At 46.8% G+C, this 27,889-nt stretch overlaps 1 protein-coding gene across 4 annotated transcripts in view; it reads right to left on the reverse strand.

Annotated features, from left to right (window-relative positions):
• LOC137520978 (tenascin-R-like) overlaps positions 1–27,889 on the reverse strand; it is a 1,044,586-nt gene that overhangs the window by 88,874 nt on the left and 927,823 nt on the right. For all 4 annotated transcript variants that reach the window (XM_068239622.1, XM_068239621.1, XM_068239625.1 and 1 more), the window contains one exon: positions 3,429–3,559. In XM_068239622.1, coding sequence (XP_068095723.1) covers positions 3,429–3,559 — 131 coding nt within the window. The remainder of the gene's footprint in view (positions 1–3,428; positions 3,560–27,889) is intronic.

The raw sequence follows: 27,889 nt of genomic DNA on the forward strand, positions 1-27,889 counted from the left end.
CTCCCCCTCCCCCCAGCATGGGTATGTGTAAAAATACACCCCAAAACACATTGTACTACTTCTCCCGAGTATGGCGATACCACATGTGTGGCACTTTTTTGCACCCTAACTGCGCTAAAGGGCCCAAAGTCCAATGAGTACCTTTAGGATTATACAGGTCATTTTGAGAAATTTCGTTTCAAGACTACTCCTCACGGTTTAGGGCCCCTAAAATGCCAGGGCAGTATAGGAACCCCACAAATGACCCCATTTTAGAAAGAAGACACCCCAAGGTATTCCGTTAGTAGTATGGCGAGTTCATAGAAGATTTTATTTTTTGTCACAAGTTAGCGGAAATTGATTTTAATTGTGTTTTTTCACAAAGTGTCATTTTCCGCTAACTTTTGACAAAAAATAAAATCTTCTATGAACTCACCATACTCCTAACGGAATACCTTGGGGTGTCTTCTTTCTAAAATGGGGTCATTTGTGGGGTTCCTATACTGCCCTGGCATTTTAGGGGCCCTAAACCGTGAGGAGTAGTCTTGAAACGAAATTTCTCAAAATGACCTGTGAAATCCTAAAGGTACTCATTGGACTTTGGGCCCTTTAGCGCAGTTAGGGTGCAAAAAAGTGCCACACATGTGGTATCGCCGTACTCAGGAGAAGTAGTATAATGTGTTTTGTGGTGTATTTTTACACATACCCATGCTGAGTGGGAGAAATATCTCTGTAAATGGACAATTGTGTGTAAAAAAAAAATAACAAATTGTCATTTACAGAGATATTTCTCCCACCCAGCATGGGTATGTGTAAAAATACACCCCAAAACACATTATACTACTTCTCCTGAGTACGGCAATACCACATGTGTGGCACTTTTTTGCAGCCTAACTGCGCTACGGGGCCCAAAGTCCAATGAGCACCTTTAGGCTTTACAGGGGTGCTTACAATTTAGCACCCCCCAAAATGTCAGGACAGTAAACACACCCCACAAATGACCCCATTTTGGAAAGTAGACCCTTCAAGGTATTCAGAGAGGGGCATGGTGAGTCCGTGGCAGATTTCATTTTTTTTTTGTCGCAAGTTAGAAGAAATGGAAACTTTTTTTTTTTTTTCCTCACAAAGTGTCATTTTCCGCTTACTTGTGACAAAAAATAATATCTTCTATGAACTCACTATGCCTCTCAGTGAATACTTTGGGATGTCTTCTTTCCAAAATGGGGTAATTTGGGGGGTATTTATACTATCCTGGAATTCTAGCCCCTCATGAAACATGACAGGAGTCAGAAAAGTCATAGATGCTTGAAAATGAGAAAATTCACTTTTTGCACCATAGTTTGTATACGCTATAACTTTTACCCAAACCAATAAATATACACTGAATGGGTTTTTTTTTAATCAAAAACATGTTTGTCCACATTTTTCGCGCTGCATGTATACAGAAATTTTACTTTATTTGAAAAATGTCAGCACAGAAAGTTAAAAAAATCACTTTTTTGCTGAATATAATAAAAAGTAAAAATCGCAGGAGCAATCAAATAGCACCAAAAGAAAGCTTTATTAGTGACAAGAAAAGGAGCCAAAATTCATTTAGGTGGTAGGTTGTATGAGCGAGCAATAAACCGTGAAAGCTGCAGTGGTCTGAATGGAAAAAAAGTGGCCGGTCCTTAAGGGGTAGAAAGCCCTAGGTCCTCAAGTGGTTAAAACTGTAACGACTGAAAACTGAGAAATAATGATTTTTTTCCATTTTTGTTCTTATTATTCCCATTAAAACACATTTGGAATAAAATAATTCTTAGCAAAAAGTACCACCCAAAAAAAGTCTAATTGGTGGAAAAAAAAAACAATGATCGTTTCAGTGTGATAAGTACTGATAACGTTATTGGCAGATGAATGGACGCAGTGCTGAAAGGTGAAAATTGCTCTGGTTTTTAAGGGGAAAAACCCTTGGAGGTGAAGTGGTTAATGATGATGATATTGACACGTCAAATATGACCAGTTAATATTTCCATTTCTTTTGTTAAAGGACTTACGAGGCCAAAATGGCTAAAAAAGCCTAGTACCTGCAAGATGTTTAAATGCACGGAGGACGCCGCCCGCCGGGTCCCCTTCCTGAAATTGCCCCCATGCCGATCGCGACCCCACAGGCCGGGTCGGGCTCTCATGCCGCTCCCAATATGGCCGCCGGAGCTGGCCGCGGCTGCGCAGTCCGCATTGCCGCGATTGCGGCTGCGCAGCTCTAGGGCCAACCCCCCGAACCATGCACTGTAGCGTGGATCGGAGGGGTTGGCCCTAGAGCTGCGCAGCCACACTCGCGGCAATGTGGACTGCGCAGCCGCGGCCAGCTCCGGCGGCCATATTGGGAGCGGCATGAGAGCCCGACCCGGCCTGTGGGGTTACGATCGGCACGGGGGGCGATTTCAGGAAGGGAACAGCATGGAGGGTGCGGACGGTGTCCTCCGTGCATTTAAACATCTTGCAGGTACTTGGCTTTTTTAGCCATTTTGGCCTTGTAAGTCCTTTAAGGCCGCTGATATCCATTCCAGATAGGAATAACATGTTGTTTTTTTTCAGTTAAAATACTCACATTTGTGCACAAGGGGCTTGAAGGAAGGCTTTAAATATGAGGCTTGAGTCAGTTTAGAAGAAAATAGAGCAATATGGACTATGGCAACTACCAATTACAAAGTAAATCTACAAGCAGCAGGGAAGTAACAACAGAGGAGAGCTGTAAGGGGGCTCCGACTACTACCTCGCTCCCTCTGATAAAGGGGCCCATCCTTCAGATCAGCTGTTTTGTGGCTACACTTGTTATGGGTGTGAAGATTAACATGTCCACACTTGTTTTATGACCCTCGTAAGTCGGGCCCCAGGCTCTGAGGGTCAGGAGGGGTTGGCAAGGGAAAGGGTGTCAACATTGGGAGGACCCAACAAAGTTTTGCTGGGGGCCCCCATGATTTATAGTTATGCCCCTGACAAGCAGTGTACAAAACCTTAGTACAGCAAGATACAGGTTTTAGAGTGAATGAAAGGTGAGAGTGATACGGAGGATTCCATATTTATTTCATTTTCAACAATACAAGTTGCCTGGCAGTCCTGTTTTTCATCTGGCTTCAGTAGTGTCTAAGTCACAACCCTGAACCAAGCTTGCGGCTAATCTAGTCAGACTTGAGTCAGAGCACCTGATCTACATGCTTGTTCAGGGCTAAACAGTATTAGAGGCATTGGATCAGGAGGATTGCCAAGACACTTGCATCACTTTTAAGGAAATAAATATGGCAGCCTTCGTATCACTCTCACCTCAGGCTCCCTTTAAATATTTTGCTAGGATTTCTGTGGTGTCAGATGGTAAGTTAGCACTATATACTAAGCCTGGTTAAAGTGCATTGCTCAAAGTGTTTTAGAAAGGTTGATTTATGGGGAGGTCAGACACATACTGCACTCACCTTTCTGCTGCCGTTGGTGGATTTGTAGGTAAGAATGTAGTTCTCAATAGGAGAAAATGGCGGTTGCCATGACACCAGAGCACTTGTCCTCGATACTTCAGTGGCTGTCAGGTTTGCTGGCGGATCCAAAACTACAACAAAAATAAAAATGTAATCAGAATTTTCTGTCAGCTGGAGAGGATTATTAGGCAAATAAGAGCCTTCTATGTAACTCAGGGCTGGTGCACAAGAAGAGCGCTTTTTAAAACGCAAGTGCTTTGAAAAGCGCTTGGCTAATGTATTTGTATGGGATGGATGACACCAGAACGATGTGATTTTTTTCCCCCAAATGCCATCGCAGGTCCTGCAGCATTTCTGAGGTAATTTAGCCTCAATGTTAAGTATAGGAAAAGTGGAAATTCGCTCTAGAAAATGTTGAACAGAGCGATTCCCCCCCCCCCTCCAAATAAAAAGCAGTTCACTTCCAGCTCAAACTGTACAAAAAAATAAAAATGGCTACACCAAAACTCTCCAAAAATCGCTAGGCATACCTAAAAAATCGCCAGGCACATGTCTGAGGCACATTCCTAAGGTAGGTTAGGTTTCATTTTACACTTTTGGGTTTAGTTGGTGAAAGACATTTGGGTGGGATTACATTTGGCATATAAAGTTTATGTGTTGGGTGGCAGCATTCTGGAAGGGATTATAGGTGTGGTTCTGCCTCTCACTTCAGGTTTGCTGTAAAGGACACCTCAACTGAGACGGATATGGAGGCTGCCATATTTATTACCTTTTAAACAATACTGCTTGCCTGTCTGTCCTGCTGCAAAACTGTAAAAAAAAGGACGCAGGAGCCTTTACAGAAAAAAACGGCACCGCCATACGTGACTATAGTTACAAGTCGCAACTTGCGGTAAAAGACAGAAATTTGGACACACCGTGGCACCTACGCCACCAAAATGTACCTTTTTGCCACAAATCGCGGCTTTTATAATGGCGAGATATGCGGCAAGCAGGGTAAATTTCACTATGCAATGCCGCGGTTAGCATTTCCGCATGCTCCAGCTGCTGGGCCCCCCAGGCCTCCTTAAATGTGAATAGTGGTCCCCTGGTGTCCCTGTATAGCATTTGCAGTGGAGCGCACTGACCTGTCTGGCCGGCAGGCTCCCTCCGTCTGCTTCATTCTAGCATGTGCCTCATTTCCGTGACCTGGCGACATGTACACACCCATGTGCTGCTGGGTCACAGAGATGAGGCGCCTGCAAGCATGGAGACGTTGGCACACAGATGGGCGCGCCAGCTGGACAGGTGAGTGCTGCGCTCCACTGTGAATATTTTGCTGAAGCTCCGGGGGTCCACTATTCTATTGGGGAAGATTAAAAGGGGGCCCAGCAGCCAGCTCTGGGGAACAACCCAAAAATATATAGAGGAGGGGTATGCTGGGACTTGTGTTGACTCTATGGAAGGGGAGGAGCATGACAGGAGTCGTGCTGCTTATATGGAGAGGCTTGCTGGGAGCTGTGATCCCTTTATTGAGGGAAAGGCAGGGACGGATCAAGACCAAGTTGCACCTGGGGCAAGGTCAGGTTTTGGCGCCTAAAGGTCAGGTTTTGGTGCCTAAACTGCCATTCATTTTGCCGCCTTTTTAAGAATTCAACAAACTGCGCCTGGGGCAAGATACCCGCTCGCCCCCCCCTAGATCCGTCCCTGGGAAAGGGGATGCACATGCTGGGAGCAGTAGTGCCACTATGGAGGAAAAGGGCATGCTGCCAGCTTTTGTGCCTCTATAGAGGGGGAGACTTGCTGGGAGCTGTGGTGCGTCTTTAGAGAGGGAGGGGAAAAATGGGCCACCTAATGCTGTGGAGTGGAGAGGGGGAGGGGTGGCAGAAGCTCACAAACATGCAGGGTCACAGCAGCAGAAGGAAATCCCAGCCAGGCATTGGATCCTCCAGCTTCCTGCAGCCAGTGCAGTGTGGTTCCTCTCTGCTCTGCACTGGGGAAGGACAACTGAATTCAGAGGGATATAGAGGCTGCCATATATATTTCCTTTTGTGCAATACTATTGCCTGGCTGTCCCGCTGATCCTCTGCCTCTAATAATTTTATCCATAGACCCTGAACAAGTATGTAGCAGATCAGGGGTTTCTGACTTTATTGTCAGATCTGACAAGATTAGCTGCATGCTTGTTACCGGTGTCATTCAGACACTACTGCAGCCAGATTTGCAGATTTAGCAAGGCTGCCATGCAGCTGGTGTTGTGTAAAAGGTAATAAATATGGCAGCCTCCATAGCCTTCTCACTTCAGTTCTCCATTCACACTGGTACTGCCCATAGAGCGTGTCCTAGTTGCAGCAGCTCTGGCGCTTTTTGAGAAAAGCTCAATATGTTATTTGTCTTGCCAAGTGCATTGCATGATATATGTATGGGTTGAACACTGTCTAAACTGGCTAGTTGGTGGGCTGTATACCCACATACATATCCTGCTGGCTGGGGTGACATATTTGTTTTCAAGCCTAATAAGTTAAGGTTAAGTTAATAAGTTAATAAGTTAAGGTTCACACATAAATCTGCACACTTCCGGTCCGGTCCAGTCTGGTCCTGTCAGTTTTGGATCAGTTTTCTATCAGTTTTACCTGACTGGATTGGAACTGTATACCTTTTATGTGTAAACACACTCATAGAAAACTGATATTAACCACCCTGGCGTTCTATTAAGATCGCCAGGGCGGCTGCGGGAGGGTTTTTTTTAAATAAAAAAAAAACTATTTCATGAAAGCCCACTAGAGGGCGCTCCGGAGGCGTTCTTCCGATCGCCTCCGGCGCCCAGAATAAACAAGGAAGGCCGCAATGAGCGGCCTTCCTTGTTTTGCTTAGATCGTCGCCATAGCGACGAGCGGAGTGACGTCATGGACGTCAGCCGACGTCCTGACGTCAGCCGCCTCCGATCCAGCCCTTAGCGCTGGCCGGAACTTTTTGTTCCGGCTACGCTGGGCTCAGGCGGCTGGGGGGACCCTCTTTCGCCGCTGCTCGCGGCGGATCGCCGCAGAGCGGCGGCGATCGGGCAGCACACGCGGCTGGCAAAGTGCCGGCTGCGTGTGCTGCTCTTTATTTGAACAAAATCGGCCCAGCAGGGCCTGAGCGGCAGCCATCGGCGGTGATGGACGAGCTGAGCTCGTCCATACCGCTAAGATGGTTAATACAAAACTGACAGGACTTAGGTCCTGTTTCCACTGTGCGTGGTGCGATACAGCTACATAGTCACATTGCACCGCGGCTGAACTGTAACCAATGCATGCCAATGTAACAGTTTCCACTGCGTGCTGGTTATGTGGAGCGATCCCAGAATCTACAGCATGCTGCAGATTGTCCCACGGCCGCATCCGCGCCCCATCTCCTCCAGTCACTTCCGTATCAGGCTACAAGCGGAAGTGATGTGATGCGGCTAGGTAGCGGCACTCACATCACTTCAAAGTGGAAACACGCCCTTAACTGGAAATGTACAGATTGATGTGTGAACACAGCCATAGAAACACAGAAAAAACTGATGCAAACTGTCAAAAACTGACAGGACTGGACACCTTTATATGTGTGAACCAAACCTTGTTTTATTATTCATGATTTTAATAGTTTGGCATGAATGCCCTGTACTGACTTGGCACCTGGCCTTGGCTAGTAGCGTGCTGCTGTCACACAACGGCTCCCCAGTGGTCACATGACAGCCATTCTACCTGTACATGCTGCAATTTATGCCCATAAATGGCGAGTTGGAGCTTAAAGAGAACCTGTACTGAGTAAAAATATTTAAAATAAACACATGAGGTAACTTCAAATGAACATTGCATAGTTACCTTGCCATCAGTTCCTCTCAGAAGCTCACCATTTTCTTCTGACAATAATCCCTTCCAGTTCTGACAATATTTTGCCAGATCTGAAATACATCAGTTGCTGTCAGTAAAATATCAGTTGCTGTCAGTTATAGCTGAGAGGAAAACTGATGTACCAGGTAAATGTCCATGTTTCCCTATGGCTCAAGTGGGCGATGTTACAGTTTAACTGTGTGCTGACCAGAAAGCTGTTATGGGCAATGGCAATTTTCAAAATGGAGGACAGAAAATTCCCTTGATCACAGTGAACAAACAGGGCGCCATGGGGAGAAGAAAGACACTGAGGAGTAGACTACATGGAAGGTAAGTATGACTTGTGTATGCTTATTTTGACTTTTAATTTTCAGTTCAGGTTTTCTTTAAGGGTAATATTTAGCGGTGTAGATGAGTTCTGCTGTAAGATGGAAAATTTGACTAAAATGTATATTTATTATCAATGAGGTACTATCTGAATACAATTTATATATGGAGTGTGATCAGTTCTCTCTACTAAATGACAAAAAAATAAAATAAACCAAGAAAACAGCTATGCTTTTTTATTTAACTTACATTCATTAACTACTTACTGCACCAGGTGCAGTGTAATCACGGCCTGGCCAACTTCACCTGAAGTACCAGGGCTGCGAAAGTTAGTCATTGGGAACGCGCACGCTACCGTTACCGCCGGATAGCGGGGACATCAATGAATGGGAACGCAGTTCCCATTCATTAATCTAAATCCCCGGTTCAATGAATGTCGGCATCTATGAGACGCCTGCATTCATTGCATCTTCCTGTTGTTGCTTTACTTAAAGAGAACCTGTACTGAGTAAAATTATTTAAAATAAACACATAAGGTAACTTCAAATGAACATTAGATAGTTACCTTGCCATCAGTTCCTCTCAGAAGCTCACCATTTTCTTCTTACAGTGATCCCTTCCAGTTCTGACAACATTTTGTCAGAACTGAAATATATCAGTTGCTGTCAGTTATATATCAGTTGCTGTCAGTTACAGCTGAGAGGGGAACTGATGTGTCCATGTTTCCCTATGGCTCAAGTGGGCGATGTTACAGTTTAACTGTGTGCTGACCAGGAAGCTGTTATGGGGTAATGGCCATTTCCAAAATGGAGGACGAAGAATTCCATTGATCACAGTGGACAAACAGGACGCAGGAGAGGAAGAATAGATTGAAGAGTAGACTAAGGTAAGTATGACTTGTGTATGTTTATTTTTACTTTTAATTTTCAGTTCAGGTTTTCTTTAAGTGAATCGGAAATTATGACTGAGGACATCTTGTGTCCAAATAGTAAAACTACATCAAAAAAAACATTTTATTCAATAAAAATACCAACATTTACATCTAAAATTAACCATTTCCCTCCCACACTCCTCCATAGTACACAAACACAAACACACACACACACACACACACACACACACACACACACACACACACACACACACACACACACACACACACACACACACACACACACACACACACACACACACACACACACACACACACACACACACACACACTTACATAAAAAAAATACATAAATAGTTGCCTTAGGGACTGAACTTTTGTAATAGGTATGTGAAGATGGTATATAACTGATTTTTTAATTTGCGGGCTTATAATTAGTAATGGACGCAAAACTGAAAAAAATGCACCTTTATTTCCAAATAAAATATTGGCGCCATACATTGTACTAGGGAAATATTTTGAACGTTACAATAACCGGGACAAATGGGCAAATAAAATGTGTGGGTTTTATCCACAGTAGAACGTTTTATTTTAACACTGTAATGGCCGAAAACTAAGAAATAATGAATTTTTCCATTTTTTGTTATTATTCCAATTAAAATGTTTTTAGACTAAAATAATTCTTAGTATAATATACCTCCCAAAGAAAGCCAGCAGAGGTGAGCCAGCTGACAGCACCCAGGCCGAGGCAGGAGAGCTGAAGGTGAAGAGAAGGAAGCAGAGGGTGAAGAGAAGGAACAAGAGGGATCCAAAGCTCTGGCTGCCAGACCTGGGGCAGATCAAGGACAACAAGAAGGTCCTGGAAGGCACTGGCATGATCCATCGTCGAGTGGTGAAGGTTGCTGTGCTACTGCTGAAGCGACAGTTTCAGAATGCAACTCCTTGCATAAGAGCAGTGGACTATGACGTCAAACCAACAAGAGAGCCAAAAGTTCAGATTCATATGGACCTTCAGCATCAACATGCCTTTGTCACAGCATGCGATGGAACAACAGTGCTGGTAGCCGACAGCAATCCCACCCTGGTTTTTAGAGAGATGGTCATCCGGCAGATCGAAGACAGCTACAAGAGCTATGGTGAAGAACCAACGAAGAACATGGAGTATCTACACGTAGTCCAAAAGGCATACACCATGCTAAATGCCAACTCTTGTGTCCTGCATGCCATCGCAAACGTCTATGAACTGTTGGCAGAAGATGGAAGCACGGAGTGTGTTTACAACAGGGAGCGCATAAGACCGCATCCGCTGCAGTGCTTCATCAACAGGAAGAGCACAGAATTTCCCAAGGATTCCAAGATAGACGCAGCACATCAACCCTTGGAGAGGCCTTTCAACTGGAAGACATAAAGCAGAAGCGGATTCTGCATTACCAACCTCTGCCTGCCTCCCACCACTCCAGCCACCACTAGTTCTGTTTCCAGCCTGGATCTGCAAAGCCCAGCATGTCAGCAATAACATAACAACCTGCCATGTAAGTAGTAGCTGAAAAGTTTCCTTACATGTGATTCTCTGCTCACCTATCAATTAGCAAATGAAAGCCACTAGCTGCTCATTAATTAGCTGGCAGTTGGGATTTGTTTGCTAATATTTTAAATATTAAGATATTTTTGTTTTATTCAGTTTTTAAACCATCAAATATGTAAATGATTATAAATGTCTTGTAATGTCATCATCCTGGGTGAGTGATTTGCATGTAAGGAAGCTTTTCCATCCACCTCTAGCCACACCCTCTGCCTCCACGCTGCAGACATCCAGCTGATCCTATAAAGCACCTGAACCACTTCAATGTGCCAATGCCCTCTGCTTCCACACTGCAAACATCTAGCCGGCTTATAAGGCATAGGAACCAATCCAGCATGCCAATGCCCTATGCTTCAACACTGCAAACATCTAGCCTGCTTACAAAGCATATCAACCACTCCAGCATGCCCATGCCCTCTGTTTCCACATCGCAAACATCCAGCCAAGCTTGCAAAGCATCTGGCCCCTCTTTAACCACCCTAACCATCTCAAAAGAGGTGAGTATAATCCCCCCAACTCAGGAGTGGTAAGTATAATCCCCCCAAGTCTGTAGTGGTAATAATCCTGCCAACTCAGGAGCGGTGAGTATAAACACCCCAACCCAGGAGCGGTGAGAATAATAATCCCCCCAACTCAGGAGCGGTGAGTATAATAATCCCCCCAACTCAGGAGCGGTGAGTATAATCACCCCAACCCAGGAGCGGTGAGAATAATAATCCCCCCAAACTCAGGAGCGGTGAGTATAATAATCCCCCCAACTCAGGAGCGGTGAGTATAAACCCCCCAACTCAGGAGCGGTAAGTATAATCCCCCCAACTCAGGAGCGTTGAGTATAATCCCCCAACTCAGGAGCGGCGAGTATAATCCTCCAACTCAGGAGCAATGAGTATAATAATCCCCCCAGCTCAGGAGCGGTGAGTATAATCCCCCCAACTCAGGAGCGGTGAGTATAATCCCCCCAACTCAGGAGAGGTGAGTATAATCCCCCCCAACTCAGGAGAGGTGAGTATAAGCCTCCCAACTCAGGAGCGGTAAGTATAACCCCCCCAACTCAGGAGTGGTGAGTCTAATCCCCCCAACTCAGGAGCGATCATTTTTTGGCCACTTGATTGAACTAGAGGAACTAGTAAAATATATAAACAGGTAAAATGATCCAGTGTAATAATGTTATTGGTGAGCTTACGTTTCAGAAAACATAGCTGCTCTGCTGAAGCCAACAAGATCTACATGTGCAGCAAATACAATATCTACATATGCAGGAAGTACAACATCTACATACACAGGAACTACAAGATCTACAGATGCAGGAACTACAAGATCTACATACGCAGGAACTACAAGATTGACAGATGCAGGAACTACAAGATCGACAGATGCAGGAACTACATCGACAGATGCAGGAACCACAAGAGCTACAGATGCAGGAGCCACAAGATCTACAGATGCGGGAACTAGTGTTGGGCGAACATCTAGATGTTCGGGTTCGGGCCGAACAGGCCGAACATGGCCGCGATGTTCGGGTGTTCGACCCGAACTCCGAACATAATGGAAGTCAATGGGGACCCGAACTTTTGTGGTTTGTAAAGCCTCCTTACATGCTACATACCCCAAATTTACAGGGTATGTGCACCTTGGGAGTGGGTACAAGAGGAAAAAAAAATTAGCAAAAAGAGCTTATAGTTTTTGAGAAAATCGATTTTAAAGTTTCAAAGGGAAAACTGTCTTTTAAATGCGGGAAATGTCTGTTTTCTTTGCACAGGTAACATGTTTTTTGTCGGCATGCAGTCATAAATGTAATACATATAAGAGGTTCCAGGAAAAGGGACCGGTAACGCTAACCCAGCAGCAGCACACGTGATGGAACAGGAGGAGGCTCAGGAGGAGAAGGCCACGCTTTGTGAGACACAACAACCCCGGCCTTGCATGAGGGCAAGAAGCGTGCGGATAGCATGCTTTGTACCGCCATGCAGTCATAAATGTAATAAAGATAAGAGGTTCCATAAACAAGGACCGGCAACGCTAACCCAGCAGCAGCAGCAGCAGCAGACGTGATGGAACAGGAGGAGGCGCAGGAGGAGAAGGCCACGCTTTGTGAGACACAACAACCCAGGCCTTGCATGAGGGCAAGAAGCGTGCAGATAGCATGCTTTGTACCGCCATGCAGTCATAAATGTAATAAAGATAAGTGGTTCAATAAACAGGGACCACGCGGCAACGCTAACCCAGCAGCAGCAGACGTGATGGAACAGGAGGAGGCGCAGGAGGAGAAGGCCACGCTTTGTGAGACACAACAACCCAGGCCTTGCATGAGGACAAAAAGCGTGCGGATAGCATGCTTTGTACCGCCATGCAGTCATAAATGTAATAAAGATAAGTGGTTCAATAAACAGGGACCACGCGGCAACGCTAACCCAGCAGCAGCAGACGTGATGGAACAGGAGGAGGCGCAGGAGGAGAAGGCCACGCTTTGTGAGACACAACAACCCAGGCCTTGCATGAGGGCAAGAAGCGTGCAGATAGCATGCTTTGTACCGCCATGCAGTCATAAATGTAATAAAGATAAGTGGTTCAATAAACAGGGACCACGCGGCAACGCTAACCCAGCAGCAGCAGACGTGATGGAACAGGAGGAGGCGCAGGAGGAGAAGGCCACGCTTTGTGAGACACAACAACCCAGGCCTTGCATGAGGGCAAGAAGCGTGCGGATAGCATGCTTTGTACCGCCATGCAGTCATAAATGTAATAAAGATAAGTGGTTCAATAAACAGGGACCACGCGGCAACGCTAACCCAGCAGCAGCAGACGTGATGGAACAGGAGGAGGCGCAGGAGGAGAAGGCCACGCTTTGTGAGACACAACAACCCAGGCCTTGCATGAGGGCAAGAAGCGTGCGGATAGCATGCTTTGTACCGCCATGCAGTCATAAATGTAATAAAGATAAGTGGTTCAATAAACAGGGACCACGCGGCAACGCTAACCCAGCAGCAGCAGACGTGATGGAACAGGAGCAGGCGCAGGAGGAGAAGGCCACGGTTTTTGAGACACAACAACCCAGGCCTTGCATGAGGACAAAAAGCGTGCGGATATAGCAGCAATGCTTTTTGCCGCCATGCAGTCATAAATGTAATACAGATGAGAGGTTCAATAAACAGGACCGGAAACGCTACACCATCCCAGATGTTCATTGGTCATGTTACTTGGTTGGGGTCCTGGAGTGTTGCGTAGTCATTTCCAATCCAGGATTGATTCATTTTAATTTGAGTCAGACGGTCTGCATTTTCTGTAGAGAGGCGGATACGCCGATCTGTGACGATGCCTCCGGCAGCACTGAAACAGTGTTCCGACATAACGCTGGCTGCCGGGCAAGCCAGCACCTCTATTGCGTACATTGCCAGTTCGTGCCAGGTGTCTAGCTTCGATACCCAATAGTTGAAGGGTGCAGATGGATTGTTCGACACAGCTACGTCATCTGACATGTAGTCCTTGACCATCTTCTCCAGGCGATCGGTGTTGGAGGTGGATCTGCACGCTTGCTGTTCAGTGGGCTGCTGCTGCATGGGTGTCAGAAAATTTTCCCACTCCAAGGACACTGCCAATACCGTTCCCTTTTGGGTACTAGCTGCGGCTTGCGTTGTTTGCTGCCCTCCTGGTCGTCCTGGGTTTGCGGAAGTCAGTCTGTCTGCGTACAACTGGCTAGAGGAGGGGGAGGATGTCAATCTCCTCTCTAAAGTCTCCACAAGGGCCTGCTGGTATTCTTCCATTTTGACCTGTCTGACTCTTTCTTCAAGCAGTTTTGGAACATTGTGTTTGTACCGTGGATCCAGAAGGGTATAAACCCAGTAATTGGTGTTGTCCAGAATGCGCACAATGCGTGGGTCACGTTCAATGCAGTCTAGCATGAATTGAGCCATGTGTGCCAGAGTCCTACCAGAATCCTCATCATCCTCTTGTGAGCGTTGTGATAGTTGTTGTGATGCATCATAGTCGTCACCTTCCTCCTGGTCTGCTTCTGCTGACCATTCGCGTTGAATTGTGGAAGTCCAACGTGCACCGCTCTGGCCCTCGTCAGTGGTGGCATGAAATTCCTGCTCCAACTCCAGCTGTTCCTCCTCCTCTTCTTCGTCATAGCTGCTGGGGCCAGCGTTCCCTGAGGCGGATGGCCTGATGTTGGTACCATCACGCTGATCGTTTTCTCCTTCAGATTCCCCCAGTTGCATCATGACAGCTGTTTCCTTGATTTTTAACATCGACCTCTTCAGTAAACACAGCAGTGGTATGGTAATGCTGACTGAAGAGTTGTCACTGCTCACAAGCAACGTGGATTGCTCAAAATTTTGGAGGACTTGGCAGAGGTCCAACATGTTGGCCCAATCGGATCCACAGAAGCTTGGCAGCTGTCCGGATGCGCCTCGGTACTGCGCCGTCATGTACTGGACCACTGCACTCTTCTGCTCACAAAAGCGTGCTAGCATGTGCAGCGTAGAATTCCAGCGCGTAGGGACATCACACAGCAAGCGATGGTGGGGGAGATTGAAGCGCTCCTGCATCTTGGCGAGTGCCCCCGAAGCAGTACTGGAATTTCTACAATGTTTGGCCACTCGACGCACCTTCAACAGAAGATCGGCCACGCCTGGGTATGTCCTCAGGAACCGCTGAACTACTAGGTTCATCACGTGCGCCAGGCAAGGGATGTGTGTCAGCTTAGCCAACCTTAAAGCGCGAATGAGATTACTCCCATTATCACACACAACCATGCCCGGTTTCAGGTCCAGCGGTGCCAGCCACAAATCCGTCTGTTCCTTTATTCCCCTCCAAATTTCCTCCCCTGTGTGCTGCTTATCCCCAAGGCAGATCAGCTTCAGCAACGCTTGCTGACGCATGCCAACAGCTGTGCTGCACTGCTTCCACGATCCTACTGCTGCTGGGTTAGCGTTTCCGAAAGAGGTACAGCTTTGAGATGCGTTGGAGGAGAAGGAGTCAGAGAGGTAGGTGCTGCTGTTGTTATCCAGTGGGAGGGACGGCGGTGCAGCTGTTTGCGGCGTGGGCAACACCCGCGCCGTAGCAGGTGAGGAATCGCTGCCAGGCTCCACAAGGTTCACCCAGTGCGCGGTAAGGGAGATGTATCGACCCTGGCCGAACGCACTCGTCCAGGTGTCAGTGGTGAGGTGAACCTTGCAGGCAACGGCATTCTTCAAGCTTCGGGTTATTTTGCTGACCACGTGCTCATGCAACTCAGGCACTGCAGAGCGCGCAAAGTGGTAGCGGCTGGGAACCACGTAACGTGGGATGGCCACTGACATCATGCCCTTGAAGCTGTTTGTCTCCACCACTCGATATGGCAGCATTTCGCAGGCCAGAAGCTTGGCTATGCTGGCTGTTACTGCCACGGCCCGGGGGTCATTTGCTGGCAATTTCCTCTTGCGCTCAAACATCTCCGACACAGACAACTGAACCGTAGCGCTGCACACGGAAAGGCTGTTGGTTGTTGTGTTTGATGAACACTGGGAGACCTCAAGAGCACTACTCCGGAAAGTGACAGTGTCAGCGTCGTCTGATGTTTGTGAATGTTGTGAACCACGCAATGGCTGGGCTACTGCTGCTGCTGAGGCGGGTCTGGTGGTGAGTCTGGTGAACCCAAGGGAGGCAGTGTTGCTGGTACCCTGTCCTGCCGCGTTTGCCCACAGAGTGGGATGTTTGGATAGCATGTGGCGGCTCATGCTGGTGGTGGAGAGGTTGTTAATACTTTTCCCCCTGCTCAGGCGAGTCTTGCACACCTTGCAAATCGCCATGGTAACATCCTCAGTGCAGTCTTCAAAGAAAGCCCAGACTTTGGAGCACCTGCCTCCTTGCTGGCGATTTCTGTTTCCTCCTCTTTTGCCTCTCACTCTAACTTCCACGCTTGTGGTGCCTGAAATTGCGCGCCGCCTACCTTGTGGCACAAGGCGAACTCGTGCAGCAGTGGGTTCTTCAACAGACTCATCTGTGCTGCTGCTACGACGGCGATGTTCTCGTTCACAAATAAAATCTGGGTCTCTGTCCACATTGTCCATACCCTCCTCTTCCATCTCCTCAAACTCGTCATATGTCATTGTGGGGGGCCGCCGCCGTGGAGTAGAGCTCCCCAGAACAACCTCTGCGCAGCTCACTCCAACGTCGTCTTCCAGATCTTGTCGGCCGACCTCCTGCAATTGCAACCCCTCCTGCCCAACTTGCTCTGGGATTTGGGTTTCCGAGTCCTCCTCGGACTCGCCTTGTATTTCAGTGCGCGGTGCATTTCCCACAGTTAATGGTTGTGAATCCGGGCACAACATTTCTGGCTGTTCCTCCATTGACCTTTCATAGGTGGAAGTTTGTTGGGCTGGGAATAGCTCCTGCGAATACCCCATTGTGTCCTGAGGTAATTCATAGGACTGGTTATCTGGCAGTTGTGTGCGTGGTGTCGCTGCCGGTTGTGTCAGCTTTGTGCCCACTGGCTCCTTGTAACTGGCTGAGGACTCGGACCTCGTGCGTGATGTGCTGGTGCTGCTTAACCCACTGCTGGACGCTTGAGAGGTCATCCAAGTAATTATCTGGTCCTGTTCTTTTGGATTTGTGAGGGTTGTTGTCCTGGACAACATGGGCGGTATTGAGTGGGTTTTCTTGGGTGCTCCCCTGTGGCCTGTACGTGAACCGTCAGGGGAAACACCTCTTCCCTTGCCCCTTCCTCTTTCACCGGATTTCTTCCTCATTTCACTTATCCTTACAGTACACGCTGACTGGCAGCAGTACAGTGGCAGCACAGAAATGCTATACAGTACCACTATTCCCAGCAGCGACACAGAGCACAATGCTATACAGTGGCGGGTGAGCGGTGTACTACTGTTCCCAGGCCCAGCAGACACAGAGTGGAAGTAAACACAATGCTATATAGTCTGGCTGAGCGGTGTACACAGAGTGGCAGTACACACAATGCTATATAGTCTGGCTAAGCCGTGTACACAGAGTGTCAGAAAACACAATGCTATATATAGCGTGGCTGAGCGAGGTGCACAGTGGCAGTACACACAATGCTATATTAGTCAGGCTAAGCCGTGTACACAGAGTGTCAGAAAGCACAATGCTATATATAGCGTGGCTGAGCGAGGTGCACAGTGGCAGTACACACAATGCTATATAGTCAGGCTAAGCCGTGTACACAGAGTGTCAGAAAACACAATGCTATATATAGCGTGGCTGAGCGAGGTGCACAGTGGCAGTACACACAATGCTTTATAGTCAGGCTGAGCCGTGTACACAGAGTGTCAGTAAACAATGGTATATAGTCTGGCTGAGCGGTGTACACAGAGTGTCAGTAAACAACGGTATATAGTCTGGCTGAGCGGTGTACACAGAGTGGCAGTAAACACAATGCTATATATAGCGTGGCTGAGCGAGGTGCACAGTGGCAGTACACACAATGCTATATAGTCAGGCTAAGCCGTGTACACAGAGTGTCAGAAAACACAATGCTATATATAGCGTGGCTGAGCGAGGTGCACAGTGGCAGTACACACAATGCTTTATAGTCAGGCTGAGCCGTGTACACAGAGTGTCAGTAAACAATGGTATATAGTCTGGCTGAGCGGTGTACACAGAGTGTCAGTAAACAACGGTATATAGTCTGGCTAAGCCGTGTACACAGAGTGTCAGAAAACACAATGCTATATATAGCGTGGCTGAGCGAGGTGCACAGTGGCAGTACACACAATGCTATATACAGCGTGGCTGAGCGAGGTGCACAGTGGCAGTACACACAATGCTATATATAGCGTGGCTGAGCGAGGTGCACAGTGGCAGTACACACAATGCTATATTAGTCAGGCTAAGCCGTGTACACAGAGTGTCAGAAAACACAATGCTATATATATAGCGTGGCTGAGCGAGGTGCACAGTGGCAGTAGACACAATGCTATATATATAGCGTGGCTGAGCGAGGTGCACAGTGGCAGTACACACAATGCTATATATAGCGTGGCTGAGCGAGGTGCACAGTGGCAGTACACACAATGCTATATATAGCGTGGCTGAGCGAGGTGCACAGTGGCAGTACACACAATGCTATATTAGTCAGGCTAAGCCGTGTACACAGAGTGTCAGAAAACACAATGCTATATATATAGCGTGGCTGAGCGAGGTGCACAGTGGCAGTACACACAATGCTATATATAGCGTGGCTGAGCGAGGTGCACAGTGGCAGTACACACAATGCTATATATAGCGTGGCTGAGCGAGGTGCACAGTGGCAGTACACACAATGCTATATATAGCGTGGCTGAGCGAGGTGCACAGTGGCAGTACACACAATGCTATATTAGTCAGGCTAAGCCGTGTACACAGAGTGTCAGAAAACACAATGCTATATATATAGCGTGGCTAAGCGAGGTGCACAGTGGCAGTACACACAATGCTATATATAGCGTGGCTGAGCGAGGTGCACAGTGGCAGTACACACAATGCTATATATAGCGTGGCTGAGCGAGGTGCACAGTGGCAGTACACACAATGCTATATTAGTCAGGCTAAGCCATGTACACAGAGTGTCAGAAAACACAATGCTATATATATAGCGTGGCTGAGCGAGGTACACAGTGGCAGTAAACAATGCTATATATAGTGTGGCTGAGCGAGCGGTGTACTACTGTTCCCAGCAGCGACACACAATGACTGGGGGGGACCCTGGCTAGCGTGGCTGGAGAGCGAACTACCCTGCCTGCCTACCCAAAGCTAAACCCACAGACAAATGGCGGAGATATGACGTGGTTCGGGTATTTATTTACCCGAAGCACGTGACCGTTCGGCCAATCAGAGCGCGTTCGGGCCCGAACCACGTGACCCGTTCGGCCAATCACAGCGCTAGCCGAACGTTCGGGGAACGTTCGGCCATGCGCTCTTAGTTCGGCCATGTGGCCGAACGGTTTGGCCGAGCACCGTCAGGTGTTCGGCCGAACTCGAACATCACCCGAACAGGGTGATGTTCTGCAGAACCCGAACAGTGGCGAACACTGTTCGCCCAACACTAGCGGGAACCACAAGATCTACATACGCAGGAAGTGCAACATCTACAGATGCAGAAAGTACAAGATCTTCAGATGCAGGAACCACAAGATCTACAGATGCAAGAACCACAAGATCTACAGATGCAGGAACCACAAGATCTACAGATGCAGGAACTACAAGGTCTACAGATGCAGAAACTACAAGATCTACATACGCAGAAATGTACAAGATCTACAGATGCAGGAAGTACAAGATCTACAGATGCAGGAAGTACAAGATCTACACGTGCAGGGACTATAAGACCTACAGATGCAGGAATTACAAGGTCTACAGATGCAGGAACCACAAGATCTACATGTGCAGGAAGTACAAGATCTACATGTGCAGGAAGTACAAGACCTGCAGATGCAGGAACCACAAGATCTACAGATGCAGGAACTACAAGATCTACATGTGCAGGAAGTACAAGATCTACAAATGCAGGGACTACAAGATCTACATGTGCAGGAAGAACAAGATCAACAGATGCAGGAAGTACAAGATCTACACGTGCAGGAACTACAAGATCTACAGATGCAGGAACTACAAGATCTACATGTGCAGGAAGTACAAGATCAACAGATGCAGGAACTACAGATGAAGCATCATTTTATGCATAGTAATGTCTCATTAGGGGAGATCACCATGTTGCCCAACAAGGGTTTGCAGGACATTGCATTTGGGGTCTATTAGGTACAATGCCAATCACACATTAAGCATGAACAGAGGAGGAAACAGCCCCACTGAACTCTGTCACCCGGGCACTCTCCTGGTAACAAGCACAATGTGGAGACTCTGGCATTTACCCCCAGCATTAAGCATCAAGCATTACCCCCAGCATTAATACAGCATTAAGGTAAAATAGTGAATTAAGTGACTAAACTTTAACTAAACTTTAAAGTGAACTTTAACTAAACTGTAAAGTGAACCTCAAGACTAAAAATCTACTCAGCAGCACTGAAAAGGCTTAGTGTTTCACAACATCAGAACTTTTTCTTTTCTTCTTTTCTTTTTTTTTCTTTTTTTTTCTTTTTTTTTTTTTCTTTTCTTTTTTTTCTTACCCAACCCTCATTTTTAGCTGTACAGAAGAAAACTGCCCGGGCATTTTCCCCCTGATGCTGTGCAAAGCATCATGGGATTTCTGATGTTGTTCTCGTTCTGCTGTTTTGGTGCACATTTTTATTTATTTCTTTACATTTGAGATTTGAAGCCTAGTGGGCACAGCTGGAAGGTGTGATCAGGACACAGGGCAGTTGGAACTGTGTCTCATGCTCCGTGTCACCTCCTTTCAACCAAAAATATGGCTGCCCCCATGAAAAAGATGGCTGTCCCCATGAAATCACAAACATTTGCCTATTCTTTTCAAACAGGGTGGGTAAGAGATTATATTACCTATCTATTTTAATTAACAGAACTAAAGTAACTTAATGACAGTATGTTTGTTTAGGCTGAAGTTCCCCTTTAACTGGAAAATATCATTATCTGACATGTAGCAAAAAGTATAGCTACATACCATGGGGCCTCCCTGGAAAAATGTACTGGCCTCTCAAGTGGTATAACTACAATTCATGGGGCCACCCAGTGAAACTTTGATGTGCACCCCCCAATGTTCACGCCCCTTGCCTTGCCAACCCTTGATGCCCCTCACAGCCTGGAGGCCCATCTCACAAGGGTCATAAAACAAGTGTTGACATCATGATCTTCACACCCATAATAAGTGTAGCCACAAAAACACCTGATATGAAGTATAGTCCCCTGTGTCAAAGGAAGGGAAGGTTAGTAGATGGGGCAACCCACAGCTCTGGACCCTCCTGCAATCACAGGGGCTGCTCACATCTAGACAAGCCCCTGTAACTAGAATTGGGTTTGGCTCATACAGGTTCTGGAATTTTGGGAGGGATAATGTCCGAAAGCCAAAAGCCGAGGCTGCCATACTACGGCACCACCAGTCGCACTCTGTACAATCTATTAATGATGACCCAGTTCTTCATGAAAGAAACCTGCTGTGATGGCTGTTGCTGCTGAGAATCCCGATTGCTGATATCTGGCATCTGGCAGTGCTGGCCAAGGTGTTCCAGTTCAAAAGGTGCAGTGGTGTTAATTTCTGTGGTGGGTCCCGACTCCTGGGCAGCATTCAGCAGGGCTGGTCAAGATAATGTGTCTGTCACAGACGCGTCCGGCTGCGGTGGCCCTTACTTCCGGTTTAGTGGCTGGCATCATAGAGGGGCTGAACCAGAGGTGTCCATGCTGCGGTGAAGCAGCAGCAGCCAATGGATGGACGGAGCCGGCATCCGGCTGCGGTGGCCCTTGCTTTCGGTTTAGTGGCTGGCATCATGGAGGGTCTAAACCAGAGGTGTCCCTGCTGCGAAGAAGCAGCAGCAACCGATGGATGGATGGAGTCGGCATCCAGCGAGGCCAAGGTTTACCAATCAGGGTGGTGTCTTCCTACTTCAGTGGAGCCCTGACCTCCTGGGTAGCAGCGGTGGACTCTACAAGGCCTGTACCTGCACAGACAAAAGACCTAGGCAGCGGCAAGGTGGAAAAAACTCCAGGACCCGAACTCACCACGACCAGCACCAACGTCCCAGGCTACACCGGACCACACTTCAGGGGGGAAACGAGGTGAATTGGTAGAGCAAAGGGAAGAAAAGCAAGAAAAAGCCAGAATCCTGTGGCCATGGCTGCCAATTAAGGCGCCATCTTCCAGCACTGTCAGCGTCACATTTATTTCTTGGAACCAGGCATTACGGAAAAAAGAGCGACACCTTTTCCTCATTTAGCTTAGTCTTTACACTGTCGGGCCTTAAACAAACTTATCTAGCTTCCTCTAGGCAAAATAATCGTGATTAATGCTGTCGTTTTATTCCATTTGACAATACTTGAAAAATGGTCGTCGTCAGATAGCACAAAGCCTTTTGTAATTGCCCAATTTATCGTTTCCTCTTTTTGCCCCATTGAAAAGAAATTATCCGATGGGAGCCCATTCCTGAAGCGCTTTATTGCTAGCACAATGAAAGGCAATGTGCTACGGTACATTGAATGGATTAGCATAGCCTTAATAGTGTGTATCTCAGCAGTGAATGTCTGATTTCTCCGAGGTGTCTTTTGCCCCCGTGTGAGAAATGGCCTTTTGCTGGTACGGAAGAACTTTCCGGGTCCATTACAAAGTATTATGAATTCTGACAGGCTGACAATTCCCTTGGCTGATAAAAGCTCTGCATTATTCAGTGATGCAGCTGAACTTTTGCTCTGCTTGAAGTAAGCATTGCTATACAGAGGCTTTCTGCTGTGCTTCCACTGTTTGACTTTGACTCAAAAGAAGCCATCCTATTGCACATTCATAGCTGCTTGAGAAGAAGCCGATTTCAAACCAGCTGCATGCGTCTGAGGCTCCAGTGATGAGACTTCTCCATCACAAAGCACAGTTCTGCCTAGTTGCTGCTAATCTGGCAAAGCCAGATGCTGAGGTGAGCCTGCCCTGATGGATTGTCCGTAGTGTAGAATAAAACAACCAGGGAATCCAGCTGTGAGAGAGCGAAACCTTCATTGTGAGCTGAGGTGAGATTCAAAATGGTGCAGAAAAACATATCTTTATAGAAGCCTTCAAGACACAGCAGATGAGAAGGCAGAGTGTGATTCCACCACCAGGTGCTTACACAAATCTGAATTAGCTGTATTACATAAGTAGTGGTTGGAGAGTGTAATGGTTAAGGGCTCTGATTCTGACAAAAAAGACCCAGCACCTATTCAGTAAGGAGTCCCTGGGGAAGACTCCCTTAAACTGCTACTGCCTATAGAGCGGATCTTAGTGGCTGCAGCTCTTGCGCTTTGAGTCCTCCAGGAGATAAGTGCAATATACAGTAAATGTGTTGCGTCTACATAAGGTAGAATATTCTGTTTATATTGCATGGCAATACAAAACTGCCAGGTGGCAGTTCAGGGCAGTTCAGGGCTGCGATGATTATCTTAATAAAGGTTATTATTTTTAGGATACCAAATTGTATTAGTGAGTTTTCTCCTTAACCACTTGAGGACCCACCCTTTACCCCCCCTTAAGGACCAGCGCTGTTTTAGCGGATCTGTGCTGGGTGGGCTGTGCAGCCCCCAGCACAGATCAGGGTGCAGGCAGAGCGACCAGATCGCCCCCCTTTTTTCCCCACTAGGGGGATGATGTGCTGGGGGGGTCTGATCGCTCCTGCCTGCCTGGGTGTTGCCGGGGGGGCACCTCAAAGCCCCCCTCCGCGGCGAAATTCCCCCCCTCTCTCTCCTACCTCCCTTCCCCGGAGATCAGAGGCTGCACAGGAACGGATCTGTCCTGTGCAGCCTCTAACAGGCTCCTGCCTGTCATGTGACATCGATCCCCGGCCGCTGATTGGCCGGGGATCGCTGATCTGGTACAACGCTGCTAACAGTAGGAATGTACGAATGTAAACAAAGCGTATTATTTCCGCTTGTGTTTACATTTAGCCTGCGAGCCGCGATCGGCGGCCCGCAGGCTATTCATGGAGCCCCCCGCCGTGAATTGATAGGAAGCAGCCGCTCGCGCGAGCGGCTGCTTCCTGATTAATTAGCCTGCAGCCGGCGACGCAGAACTGCGTCGTTGGTCCTGCAGCTGCCACTTTGCCGACGCGCGGTATGAGTGCGCGGTCGCCAAGTGGTTAAAGAGGAACTCCAGTGAAAATAATGTAATAAAAAAGTGCTTGCTTTTTTGGCAGTTGGAAACAGCTGTAAACAACTATTTCCCACAATGCAACAAGGTTCACAGACAGGAAACTGCCATACAGGGCCCCCTGATGATCTGTTTGTGAAAAGGAATAGATTTCTCATGTAAAAGGGGGTATCAGCTACTGATTGGGATAAAGTTTAATTCTTGGTTGGAGTTTCTCTTTAATTCTTGTCTGGTATCAACATAAAGGATAACCAGATAAGGGGATAGGAGTTGCATCCCTTTTCTGCTTTTTCCAGGATACAGCTCCATTTCTGAACTCTATAGCATAATTACAGTCTTGCAAAAGATTCAATAAAACTTGTTTCCCTACTGTTTTTTACCCATACAATTTCACTACATGCTTTTGTCCCAAAGTCATGTCATCTGTGTAAAAATCACAAGTCCATCCAGCATAGAATACAGCAGGGCTTGGAACTGTCATTGCGATCGGCGTATTAAATTAAATTAATTCAGAAAACTTTCACAGTATGGAAAACATTCTCTTCTCTACTTGCAGTCACACTAAATCCTCCAAAATCAAGCTAAATTTGACTGTCTGTATGACTGGCACATTTGCAAAGGTACAAGAATTATTTTTTTTAACACTTGCAATGCAGGAAAACAGAAAGGGACTTCAGACAATTTCTTAGTAGGACTAGTACTACATGTACCTATGTTTATCTCATAATCTCACAAGTTAGTTCAGGTATGCTATTAATGTTATTAAAAAATGATCTTTCCATTTCAACTTTCTGAAGTTGCAGCCTCCTGTGCATATCTTAAAAGGCTTTCAAGCTCAAATTTTCTTCTAGCTATTAAATCAGTTTAGTAATAAATGATAATAAATAAACAGTAGTAATAAATCCTTGGCAGTAAACCGCCAGTCACTCTCCTGCATAAGCAATTAGCTGCACAGAGCAGGAAGCACTGCAACTCTGGAGGAGTAATCACCTTCTGTGCATACATCTAAAAAGGACGCTACGTTAATTTGGGTGCTGGGGAAAGGTGCGACTAGAAAAAAATTACTGATATTCTATTACTGGGCAATGGGTAATATGATAGTAGAATATTAGTAATATTTTCTGATATTTTACTATTGTATTTGCTATACCAAACCCCACTCTCATGTGAACCCTCTATCGATGCCTAACCCTAACTGTCCCACACACCACTACAATATCCATCGATATCAGCTCTGCCTCTGCTGCTAATCTCCCCATCCGCCCATATGTGCTCCACCTAATTTTCCGATGCCTAAATTACCCACTGAGCACCACAGCACTATAGCCGCAATAAACCTTGCAGTCTATGTGGCGGTCATTTTACTGAAGCTGCGCCAACACCCAGATGACCGTCTCCGACCTTCTGAATTCAGCAAATGAACACACCCACTAGCCACTGTGCTGTCATCAAGTCTGTGGTATAACTGCATCTCTCTCCTCTCATAAATCAAGTTAAAGGGAACCTGAAGCAAGAGCTGTATAGAGGCTGCCATATGTATTTCCTTTTAAACAATATCAGATGCATGGCAGCCCTGCTGATGTCTTTGGCTGCAGTAGTGCCTGAATGCCATACCTGAAACAAGCATGCAGCTAATCTTCTCAGATTTTTGGCAGAAGCATCTGATGGGCATGCTTGTTCAGGGTCATGGCTAAATATCTTAGAGGCAGGGGATCAGCAGTACAGCCAGGACTCTGGTCTTGTATAGGCAAAACAGATGCAGGCATATCCCGCTTCCTCAGGCTATGAGCGGAGCATATATCTCATGCAGGTCTAGTATAGAGCTTAGCGCCTCTGCACAGAGCCCCTAACCTGAGGAAACGCTTTGCACTTTCTGGAGTATGTCAATAATTATTTTTTTGTTGAATAATATCAACAGTATCTAATGTCTGCTTGGAGGAGGTAAGTCCAGCTTGACCGCCTCTATTTTTAAACTTTTTAGCAATTTTTATCCTTCTGGCGCCTCTGTTTTGCCTATACATTACCTGAGTCCACCCCTGGTGGAGGGGTGTTGCCCCTGTCTTCCCATCTACAGAGAGCGACTTCATAATCCTGAGTGGGGACAGGTCTAAATCTCCTCACCTGCCTATTCAGTGGTTGCCTGGAGAGTAACCCTGCTTTGTGAGTATTATTACAGAATTCTTCTTCACATCCATTTACCAGCACATACTAAATTACATTGGGCTCCCAGTGTTTCTTCTTTGTAGGACTCTGGTCTTGTATAAGAGGAAACAAATATGGCAGCTTACATATCCCTCTTACTTCAGGTTCCCTTTAAAGGTGAACTGTAGTGATAATAACAATAAATAAAAGTCCTTTTTTTTCTTTTTTACAAAATTCATGTATAGATTATTTAGTCAGTGTTTTTCCATTGTAAAATCTTTCCTCACACTGATTTACATTCTGAATTTTATCACTGGTTGTGACATCATAAGTTCTGCCAGGTGATCTGTACGGAGGGTTCATTTACTGAGCATCCTATGCACAGAGGGAGATACTGCATGCTTGGCAGTTGGAAAAAGGCGTTATTTCCCACAATGCAATGAGATTCACAGACAGCAAACTGTCAGAACCATGGTCATGACATCACACTGTGGGAGGGGTTTCACCACAATACCAGCCATACCACGCCCTGAAGAAGCATCATGTGACGTGAAACGAGTCGGTGGGAGGAGCCTATCGCCGCACCACGCTATCCTAGCGTCCCCACCGCCTGATGCCGACACAGCTAGCCGGCGTGTGTGAGCACTAAATGCCAGCAAATGTAAGGTGTGCCTGCCACCGAGCCAGAGCGCCCTATGCATGTGAGAGGATACTCTGTGCGGTGATACCACATCTAAGCACCGGGAGCGGCCAGGAGAGAGCCGGGCTCCTATGATAGGAGTGTATATCGTGTGCTCACCTTCTCTTAAAGGGACAGCAACAGATACCCGGATGCGAGAGGCCTGCTGGACTAAGCTGGAGGATGACACACCAAATGGACTAGGGCAAGTATATTGATTTATTATCTCTGTTGGAAGAATGATGCTTGGGCAGTATTGCTTCTTTACAGCTTGTGAAGTGTGCTGAATTGCATTTGTGCTTAGCCGTCCAACGCTTTATTGCTGCAGCTTTTGTCATCATACTAACAGGACTTATCCCCATTAGGGGGAAGCAGCTGCTGTGTGTATGGTGGTGTACTGTTGTGTGACAGCTAGGCGGTCTGGGCTTGCGTGCATGGAGCAATAGAGTCCTTTTGACAGACTCCATGCACACAAGCCTAGTGATCATTCAAGGGAGATTAGGGAAGGCTCTGTTGGTTTTAACATGCTGATTTTCTGCGCAGAAACAGTGTTTAACACTATCTGTGTATTGGTTCCACAAAGGAGCATTTCTGTGATTTGATATTGTCCGTGCAATAAAGATATAATTGATTGGACCAAGATGAAATGGTGCCTGAGGCCAATTTATGCTTTCCTTTCTTATATGTACTATATACTGGCCGCGCCAACTCATTGGTCTATGTGAATAAGTAGAGTGATTGCACGGCTGGGCTGCAGCTTCCATGGTAAACCCCAAATTCTTCAAGCCATACAGAAGTCCCTGATGATTTATTTGAGAAAAGGTAAAGATTTCTCGTGGGAAACTGATCGGGATGAAGTTCAATCCTGGGTTACAGTTCCTCTTCAAGCAATCTGGGATCCCGCTTTCCAAACCTCTTGTAATACTGAAAGCACTTCTGTTTTATCAGCAAAAGTGGAATTTTACTTAAAAGCCAAATTCTAAGTGATGTTCTTCTCACCACCACACTAATCATTAGCGATCAGCAGCAAATTTCTCCCGACAGTCCGATTAAGCTAGCAAACCACTGAATAATTAACACAGCTGGATAAATGGATTAGCTACATGAAGCTGTGTTCTGCTAAACCCAACTTCCTCTCCATACACTGGGCTCATTTTTATTCTCTTTTATTCAGAAAGGAAATGGGGCGTGACACAAACAGAGCGGTCTGAGAAGATCACAGCCTGCAGCTGGGAAGTCTGTCCTGTGGGAAACAGCCGGGAAATACTTGAATTAGGGCT

This window comes from Hyperolius riggenbachi, chromosome 6, assembly GCF_040937935.1.
Source record: "Hyperolius riggenbachi isolate aHypRig1 chromosome 6, aHypRig1.pri, whole genome shotgun sequence".
Taxonomy (NCBI): domain Eukaryota; kingdom Metazoa; phylum Chordata; class Amphibia; order Anura; family Hyperoliidae; genus Hyperolius; species Hyperolius riggenbachi.